The 10,571-nt window shown below is 37.6% G+C and overlaps 1 protein-coding gene across 1 annotated transcript; it reads right to left on the bottom strand.

Annotated features, from left to right (window-relative positions):
- Positions 1–798: 798 nt before the first annotated feature.
- LOC148787812 (uncharacterized) lies at positions 799–2,085 on the bottom strand. The gene has a single exon (XM_088881387.1). The coding sequence runs from the start codon at positions 2,083–2,085 to the stop codon at positions 799–801; it is 1,287 nt and encodes a 428-aa protein (XP_088737513.1).
- Between the last annotated feature and the right edge of the window lie 8,486 nt (positions 2,086–10,571).

Genomic DNA, 10,571 nt, shown 5'->3' with positions numbered 1-10,571 from the left:
CCCGCTTCCCGTCAACGTTGATGATCCATCGACATGTAGACTCCAGGAAGGCGTAGAGATACCTGCTTCATCATATGCCAACTCTACAATGAAATCAGCTAGCGCCTGTGCCTTAATGGCTGGTCTTAGTTGAAATTCGAAACCAAATTCACTTAACTCTACAGCCCACTTGACCATTCTTTCGGAGAGCTCTGGACTTGAAAGTACTTGCTTTAGGGGGTAATTCGTCAGTACCACTACTTGGTGCGACTGAAAATACAGCCTCAATTTTCTGGCTGCGGTGATTAAAGAGAGGGCTAGTTTTTCGATTTGGGAGTACCTGGATTCGGCCCCTTGCAGCATCCTACTGACATAGTACACGGGGTAGTGCTCTCTGTTTTCCTGTCGTACCAAAACCGAGCTAACCGCATCTCCAGAAATTGCCAAGTAAAGGTAGAGGGTTTCTCCCGTTTTTTGTTTTGTCAATAGAGGCGGCGAAGACAAATACCTCTTCAGCGCATCAAATGCTTCTTGGCTAGATTTGTCCCACTCAAATTTTGCCGCACCGCGAAGTATTTTGAAAAAGTGTAGGCCCTTATCCGCAGACCGCGAAATGAACCTATTCAGGGAAGCCAGTTTTTCGGCGAGCTTTTGCACCTCTTTGATTGACTTGGGAGGGCGCATATTCATGATACCGCTGACTTTTTCGGGGTTCGCCTCTATACCTCTTTCGGAGATCATGTAACCTAGAAATTTTCCCCCTCGCACCCCAAACGTACACTTAGCGGGATTCAACTTCATGCCGAAAGCTTTTAGGATTTAGAAGCACTCTTCTAGATCCTTGATGTGATCTTGTTCTTTGATACTCTTAACCAGCATGTCGTCTATGTATACTTCCATGTTCCGACCTATCTGGTTTTTGAACATGTCATTGACGAGCCGTTGATACGTTGCTCCGGCATTCTTCAGGTCGAACGGCATGACATTGTAACAGAAGATCCCTTGGTCTGTGACAAAGCTCGTTTTCTCTTGATCATCAAGCGCTAACGAAATTTTGTTGTATCCTTGATACGCGTCAAGAAACCTTAACATTTCACATCCGGAGGTTGAGTCAACCAGCAAGTCGATTCGCGGGAGGGGGAAGGGGTCCTTTGCACATGCCTTATTCAGATTTGTGAAGTCGATGCAGAGGCGCCATTTTCCGTTTGGCTTCGGGACCAGGACGACGTTAGCTAACCACTCTGGATATTGCACCAGGCGTATGTGCTTGGCTTTCAACAGCTTATCCACCTCCATTTGTATTGCTTGATTTCTCATCAGTCCGAATATCCTTTTCTTTTGCTTCACTGGTTTTGTTTCGAGATTTACATTGAGCTGGTGGGTGACGTCGGGTGGGATTCCATAGAAATCCATCATGCTCCATGCAAACACTCCCTCATTTTCAACCAAAAATCGTGTTAAACTTTCTTCAGTGGACTGACACATCTTTGTGCCTATCTTTACAGTCTTCTCGCCATCTGCGGAGAGATGAATCACCTTCAGTTCTTCCACAGCTTCGACTCTTTTTTCCCCACAAGGTGCTCCAACGTATCCTTCCGGGGGGTCTGTTGTCTCTCGTCTCCCATCAGTTATTTTTCTCTTCATTTTTTCATTGGTCGCTTCATCCGTCTTCTCGCGAGATCTTTTAAGTGTATTCATATAGCACTCCCTCGCCATTCTCTCGTCCCCTATCGCTTCCCCCACACTGTCAGGAGTGGGGAATTTCAGCTTCAAGTGGAAAGTAGATGCTATCGCTCGAAAGAGGTTCAGGCTTGGTCTCCCCAAGATGACATTGTAAGTGGATGGGGCTTTCACCACGAGGAAGTTCACTAATTTCGTGGATCTTTTTGGATGAGAACCGAGGGATAACAGCAGCATCACCTCCCCCATTGGTTGGATCATGTCACCGCTAAAACCCGTGAGAGGGGTGTTCACCTTCCGAAGTTGTGCGTTATCGACCCCTAACTGGACATATGCATCATAGAATATAATATCAGCAGAACTTCCACTATCCACCAAAATGTTTGACCCAAAAGTTAGATATTGTGGCGGAGATGACCAAGGCATCATTGTTTTGATTCCTCGTTAGCTTTAAGTCTTGTTGGCCGAATGAAATCTCGTCCTCTTGCTGTGATCTAATGGTGTGAACTTGGATAGGGGTTTGCGCATGACTCCCCCTAACTGCTCGAGTGAGGGCCCTTCTAGCATTGGCCGAGTCACCCCCAGCAGGGCGACCCGAAATCACGGCGATGACCCCTGCCGTGGGGAGGTTGTCGCCGTTCCCAGCTTGTTTGGAGGTTGAGTCCCGGGGTTAGGGCTTCAATCCCTGATTGAGATATTCTTTTAAATATCCTCTCTGAATCAACTTTTTGATTTTTCAAATGGTGGCACTCCTCCGTTGCGTGCCCTCTGTCTCGGTGGAAACAACAGTATTTGTCGGATTTGAGCCTCTTAGGATTGTCTTTCATTTTTTTTTGCCATTGATTGATCAGTCCCTGCCGCTCAGCTACAACTAAATATCTCCCCTCTGGGGGCATTCAAAGGGGTATAGCGGGCGAAACCAGCTGGAGGTACGTGTTTGTGTTCCTCCTTCTTCTTCAACTCTTTCTCTTCTTCCCGACCTTTCCTTTTGTTGTTGAAGGAAAGATCCATCGCGTTCGACTCCTCTATGCGGATGTATTTTTGTGAACGCACAATTAAATCCTCCATAGTGCTAGGGGGTTTGCCAGCTATAGATTCCTTGAATCTTCCCGGTTGTAGATGCTGGACGATACTGGCTAACAACTCTTGATTGACGTGGGGAACCTCATGCACTGCATCTACGCATCTTTGCATGAAGTCTCTTAGGGCCTTGCCTTCTTCTGGCGAACAGTGAACAGGCATGCCGCTGTTTTCGGGATCTTTTTGTTCATTGAGAAGTGGTGCAAAAAGCGCTGAACCAACTGTCAAGGCTGGAAATAGTTCCAGCGGGCAGTTGGTTAAACCAGGCCAACGCGTGTTTCGAAAGTGTAGTGCGGAAAACTTTACAGTACGCTGCATCACTCAAATCATACCAGTCAATCTTGGCATAGAATTTGTCTAGGTGTTCCTGTGGATCTCCTACCCCGTCATATTCTGGTAGATTCGACACCTTGAGACCGGTTGGGAGCGCCTCGGCCAGAATACTGGAGGCAAATGGGCTTCGTCTTGGAGGTGCCACAGCCAACAGCAAGTAGGAATCCTCGGCTTCAATGGTTCTCGACTTCTGCGAGGGGAAGGAGTGGGCGGGTTCACTGGTTGTTGCGCTACAAATTGGGCCATGGCTTGAGCCGCAGCTCGTGTAGACGCATCTCGTATCAAGGCTAGTAAGGCCTCCGATAAAATCCATATCTACGTGAATGTATCGCATATTAATTAATTGTAATGCATGGCAATGATTTACAGTTCACTAATAAGTTCAGTATTTATTCTGCCTTTTTATATTTCATTTAGTAGTAATTTGTCTAGCTTAGCTATTTTATAACTTTACTAGTTTTGTCAGGTATTATACTAAAATAGATATTAATCTAGGATATTGGCATGCAATTTCATTAATGAAGAATCCTTCTCATTTCTCCTCTTCTTTTCTTTTGCACGTTGAAGATGGATGAAATATTTGAACATACATAGTTATCAAGGTAAAAGATTCTATCACATATTGAAGAAATGTGAATAAATTATCAAAAAAGGCTTAAAGTTTCATCTTAGATAATTCATTTTTATACAATCATGTCTGTAACTTCGAATACTATCAATAATATATTGTTATTTGTTGAATATTTATATATGTAGCAAAAGGATTTCAAGATTTTGGATTCAATAAATTATTGACAAAAAGGTGGGAAAATATTTAACAGATTTTTAGATGATCGATTTCTTTGCTCTACTTTTTCACTATTATCATCAACTCTAGATATAATTGCTATATAGAAATAGTTAAAATTATATGATAATAATTTTTTGTTCAATTATATAAGCACACGTTCTTAAATATTTATTCTTACAGTCACAATTTAAATTGAAAATATTTATCCGTGTCTTGATATGGATTTTATACTAGTTAAATATATATTGCAACAAAAATAAAAGTTCCTCATAATTAATGCATGCTATTATGAGGAAATTCAAACTTGTCACAATTTTTTGGTCCAAAAAATTTTTTTTCTAGTGTTTTGACTAATAATTTATATGTTATATGTTGCTTTTTGGAACTAAGCAAATAACTGTCAGAGTAAATGCCTAATAAACTAGGATTTGACTTAATAACAACCCAAATCCTCCGAGTAAACATAGTCTCAACGTCTATTTTTGATTGGTCATATTTGTGATTGAATCGCAAATGTAATTTCTTGTACCCGTTTGATCAAATTTTTAATAATCACCTTTCAAATTACATTATATCAAACCCACATTTTGATAAAAGTTATAATTTATCGCTTTTAGCCGTGCAACAATTTTTTTTGTTTACATATCCATTATGCCAATTAAATAATTTTTAATTCATTTATTACGCTTGAAAATAAGTTTTGTTTCGAAATTTGATTACAATTTACATTAATATAATCAATTATGAAATTATAAATTCAAGCATTATAATCACTTTTTCTAAAATAAATAACTATGATCAATTTTGCAATCATCAACCGAACTTGGCGTTAGACTATTTCCACTTTACAACAATCAAATCACTTTAGGCCAAATGAGTTGAATTTGAGTCAAGCTTGACCAAATTCTGGTTCAGGTTCAGGCTCGAACACCAATTCAAACTCATTAGTACATTTTCCAAGCTTGAGCTCGAGCAAACCGATGCCGTGAGAGTTTATGACGGTTGGAAGCCAGCTCGCATTCGAGCTTGAGCCCTTGGCGAGCTCGAGTTTGGGCTATATTCCTTGTGTTCGTGCTCATGAGCTCACACCTTTTCTTGTTTTTATTTTTTTATAGATATTAGTTAAGTACATATTTAATATTATATCAAGCTTATATTCGAAATTCACCATATATTAGAATTATTCGTCAATACATCACTTTTTACTTTTATATAGCATTAAAATATGGTATTTTTATTTATATTGTTTAAAAACAAGCTTAAGCAACAATTTAATAAGTTTTGCTATTTTTTTGTAAATAAATATTTAAACTTCACCATAGATCAGAATTATTAGTTAATATCTCATACTTTAGTTTCAGATGATATTTAGCATGGTATTTTACTTTATATTATCTAAAAATCAAGCTTAATCAATAATTTAGTACATTTTGATAATTTTTTTATAAATAAATATTTAAAATAATGCATATGACTTTTGTTATTATAATTTCAATATTCAATACAACAAAATGCATTTATTTCTAAATTCACCATATATTAGAATTGTTAGTCAATATATCATATTTTAGTTTTAGATGATTCTAAAATATGATATTTTGGTTTATAATATCTAAAAACAAGCTTAATCAATAATTTAGTATGTTTTGATAATTTTTTGACAAATAATTATTTAATATAATGCATGTGAATTTTATCATTACAATTTCCACCCATCACAACAAAGAACATTTATTCACTATATATTAGAATTATTAGTTCATATCTCATATTTTAGTTTTAGATGATATTAAACTATGGTGTTTTATTTTATATTATATAAAACAAGCTTAATCAAGATTGGTTTATGATCAGTTACACCCAAAAAATATGCAACTTGTTAAAAGATCTGAAACTTTGAAATAATTAAACAGACTGTTCAATTTGAGAATTTGAGTTCATGGAGGTTTAGGCCTTGAACTTTCCTTTGTCTATACCTTTATCACCAAAATGGTACCATGATGCCAATCTGGACCATCATGAACTCTGTGTTTCCTGTTTCCACTATGTCATCTTCTGCTGACTTGTATTGAACTGTTGTAGCTCATCCATCCAGAAGGTCTTGTTTATAAGAGTGTCACTTTTAGTTGCGTGTTGTGTGTATGTAATGACTCATGCTCTCCTTAGTTGTATGATGGCCTTATAAGTTATTGATTGATGGTTGGTTAAGGTTTCATTTTATCAACTACATATCTTTTTAAGCAATGCATTGGTAGTTCATATTTATATATAGACATTTGCCACATCTATGCATTTGACAGCGTCTTTGTGTTTCAATGTTTTTGGACCACATAGGTAAGCAAGCTTGTAGACTTGTATAAGTTCGGAGGAATAGTCCAAGAAGGAGGTAAGCTTGAGGAGTCATGAAGGCTTTAGAAGTAAGCTCCGTTCGTTATTTATCTTATTCAACACTGTCGAATGATGCACCCTACACTAATTCCTCTTGTGAACTTGCAGTTTGGTAACTTTGGTTGAGGAATTTCAAACTTATATGTTTCTCTTCATGCATGCTCAAAATCAATGGCAGGTGTGGGAGGTGGCAAAGAGGAGGAATACTATAGCTGTGTTGGAGGTTGGGGCTTTGAAAACAATGACATATATGATGATTAAAGAAACTAGGACGTCTTTGCAAAATGATAATGGTGGTATAAAGTTGATCATTTTCTTTCCTCCCACTCTTCATTTCATCCATTAAGAATGTCTCTCTTTTTATGTGTTTGTATTGTTATCTTGAGTTGTTGATATTTATCATCTACATTATGGTGTAGTACTTTTCTTTTTATCTATATCAAGTTGTTCTTTTGATAAATAGTTTTGGTTGCGTTTTCAGTGGTTTCCAATTAATTTATTACTGTGATGTGGGCATTTCTCATCCTGTTTTATCTGGTTGTGCTATTATATTATCTCATTCAAGTAAACAAAGTGTATTGTTCTTTCCGGTATATCAAGCTTTGTGAGACATAATTTGTTGTCAGGATGTCATTTATTGTTTAGCATTTTAGGGTTAGAATCTTGGTTCAAATTACATGAAACTTTTCATATTCCAACTTTGATGTGAAGGACCCAATTCACCTTTGAAACGAGATAAAACCATTTCAAAAGTAAAGAATTCCATGACATATGTGTAGTGTTAATTAACACATGCGAACCAGAGCATAACTTCTTTTCAAGTTTTCATTTATCTTTTGTTATACTATCAAACTACTCTTCTTTTTTTCTTTTTTTTTTGTTTTCTTTTGCTAGTTATTATCAAACTACTTTCATTTATATTAATTTTTCTAGTTTACCCTTAGTAATTTGACAAATAAATGTAATTTTAGGAAGTCATAAGATTGAGACATGAATGTGCACTAGCGTTATGTGATTGTTGCTTTGATTAAATGTGGAGTATTTGAGGCATAATTTCATGCATTTTGAATTGCTTTGAGAGAGAGTTGGAATGTCTTCGCTTCTACCCAGTCTTAGGATTCTTGTGGAATCATATTTGTTTGCTGAAACCCTACCCGATTGATCCTTATATCCCTAACATGGGACATGCATCATTTTGAAAAATTCAAAGGTCCTTCCTCTTGGGAAAAAAAGAAAGAAAGAAATAACAGCAAAAAAAAAAAAAGGAAATTACATCTACTCCGTTGGTTTAGGTCACTTAGTAACTGGGTAACTTCATCACAAATGTTGTTATTCAAGTAAAACGGTGACTGAAGCTATGAGTATGCAAAGCACTTGTGTTTTGGTTGAGTAATCAGGTGCCTTCACCACAAGTGTTGTCATTCGCGTCAAAAGGCCAAAATGCGACGTTTTTTGGTTGAGTAACCGGGTGCCTCACCACAAGTGTTGTCATTCGCGTCAAAAGACCGAAAGATGGCCTAAAGAACACAAGTTGCAGGCAAAGATGAAGGAAAAAAAAGAAAAAAAGAGCCATGACATAATAGAAGGGGAAGAAAAAAAAAATCATTATTGGCCCAAAGAAAAGAAAGAAAAGGGAAATACGTCCCTACTTAGGTAGATATAAGGAGATAAAGGGTATTGTGCTAGCATTGAGGATGATAACATTTAGAAACCTACAGATTTTATGGAAGCTTGATTGTCCTACTCTGTACTTGGCAAAACAATGTGTGATGATGGGATTGGCCTCTTACCCTCGTTATGAAAAGTTAGCATTTGTATAATGTATTATTGTATTTGTGTTTTGAGATTATGTGCACATAGTATTTCGTTTTGTCTTGGGGGCTATAACTTTAAAGACATTGCAACAATCCTTTCTTTATTTTTTGATTTATTAAAATAATTATCGCATTTATTTCTTGGTGGCTATCTGAAATCTTTTCTGTATAAAAATCATTTACTTTAGACATGTCTTTTCTTATGTGATTATTATTTCTAATTAGCAGGAGATAGATTCTTGCCTTGATATTATTTTACCAATATAACTTAAAATAATTATTGTAACGACATTTAAATTTTATATTATTATAGTTCTCTTTAATTTTATGAATTATTTCTTTCAGATTGCCATCTCAGCAGGTTAAAATCAGTACACAACGGTGGTGCTTCTTACATGGGTTCCTCCCCACCCCCACCCCCACTGTAAAACGTAAAAGGAAAATGTACAGGTTGTGCTTGAATGTAAGAGTTAAAGAAATCTTTCATGCTAGATATAGAGAAGTATCATAAATTTTTAATTTTATTGACCCATGATTGCAGTTTATCCAGGTATATGAGGTCGAGAATCGTTGTTAACTAACAATTGAAAATAAAATCAAATTCCTTTTTTGTCTTCCGTCTTTCTTTTAACTCTTCTAATGAAGTTCATGAGATAATTTTCTTTTAGTTACATTTGTACGCTTTGTGAGAAGACCATGGTGATGTCCCCGGAAGTGCTTCTTAGTGTTGGTGTTCTATGGTGCAGGTGACTATTCATATGCTATCATATCATGTTTATCATTTGTCCCCCACAACTGTGTGTTGCTGAGTTCTTATGCAGAACCCATTCATTAGTTCATTGGTAAGGTGAGCTATTCTTTAGAGGGGATATGTGTGTTAGTGATCCTCCTACATTTATCCTTGTATGCTCTTGAAGGGTTGAAGGAGTATAACTTAAGTCCATTTTTGGCGATGGATATTGGGTGGTATTGAGTTAAGCAGCAATGTGTTTTATTGAGAAAGAGACTACATTGTGAGAAGAATCTATGAAGCATAAGTACTGTAAAAATCTTTTAGGTACCCTTGAGGCTTGGCATTCTACTGGGTCTTGCCTTGCCCATTGAAAATCAATGAATACAATTAGATACCATCATTTGTTAATATTAGGCTTGTGTTTCCTTTTGTTGTCTTTGGATTTTTAGTGTTTTAAACTTTGGTTCCATGGTAAGTCAATCTCTTAAATCAATATTTTTCTTGACTTAGGCTGGTGCAATATATTGGAGAATTTATTGTCACTTCCCAAAAGCTTATCACTCGAGGTTCAGTCCTGGTAAGTCACTTTTACTGGCTTAGTTCCTATCAATATTTATGTTGATCTATCTCTAGAAGTTATTTAATATCAATATCTGACAATTAAAGTGCTTATTTTGTTTATTCGATCTTATTATTTTAGGATTTTATTGTGGCGACGCTACTGATATTACTACTCCTGAATGGTTGAGTTTTGCCAAACAAGCTTCAATACGTAGTGCACTGTTAATTGTCCTCCAATGGTGTCTCACTTCCAGTTATGATAGATTTAGCAATCTTGTTATGTTCTAGGTTTTTTTTCTTTTCTTCGTATGTGTGAACCTCTTCTTGTATCACTCAGAAAATGGTCTCCTTTTGAGTTGAGTTACTTAAAAAGGTTCCACATGTAGTGATATACATTAGTAAAAAATATGTATAAATTTTAAGGGCAAAAGAGTAATTGGATGAGTGGAGACACAGCATAAGCAAATAGAACCCATCACACCATACAATCTCCCATTAATCCAAGTTACTATTCATTGACAAGACCCTTTTTTGTCCTGAAAATTCGACATTTTGCGGAAATTGTATTTCACCTGGTGAGCACTTCCGTCGTGGTAAAATCCCAATTTCATCCTTTAACAAAAATCCTCAACCACATCATTGGCGCCGTCTGTGGGAAATATTTACCTCGACGTTGAGCATGCAGACCAAATCCCGAGCTCGTGACATACACAATCTAGACGCCATCCGAGAAGCCCAGGCAAACGGAATGGAATAGAACCCCCCTAGCGAACAGTCAGTTTCTCAGGAGGTAACCCCCCTAACGCACCAGCAGACACCCCTCAATGGGGGAGTCCTCTCGTCACATCAAAAATCTCCAGCTGTACCCCCAACCGGAGTACTCCCCCCGGATGCCCCCCCTAAGAGCCGATGATTCAGCTGACACAGGAGGCTTTGCTAACCTTGATTCGAGATGTGTCCACACGAGCTGCGGCTCAAGCCGTGGCCCAATTTGTGGCGCAACAACCAGTGAACCCGCCCCCTCCTTCCCCTTGCAGAAGTCGAGAACTATCCTCGGCTCCCGAGGAGGAGGAGCAGAGGCGAGAGGAAGTAAACAGTCGGATTTCTAGACCTGAAGTAGTACAAAGTCACGATCAAAATCTCCCTAACCGAGAATCTTCCGCCCCCCCCCCCACCAACTCGGGGAGCTGAGGATTCCTACTTGCCGTTTGCT

This window comes from Sesamum indicum, linkage group LG6 (genome assembly GCF_026168435.1).
Source record: "Sesamum indicum cultivar Baizhima isolate 11 linkage group LG6, ASM2616843v1, whole genome shotgun sequence".
Classification (NCBI taxonomy): Eukaryota; Viridiplantae; Streptophyta; class Magnoliopsida; order Lamiales; family Pedaliaceae; genus Sesamum; species Sesamum indicum.
The sequence above is the reverse complement of the archived record's forward strand: the minus strand, read 5'-3'. Positions and strand labels throughout refer to the sequence as shown.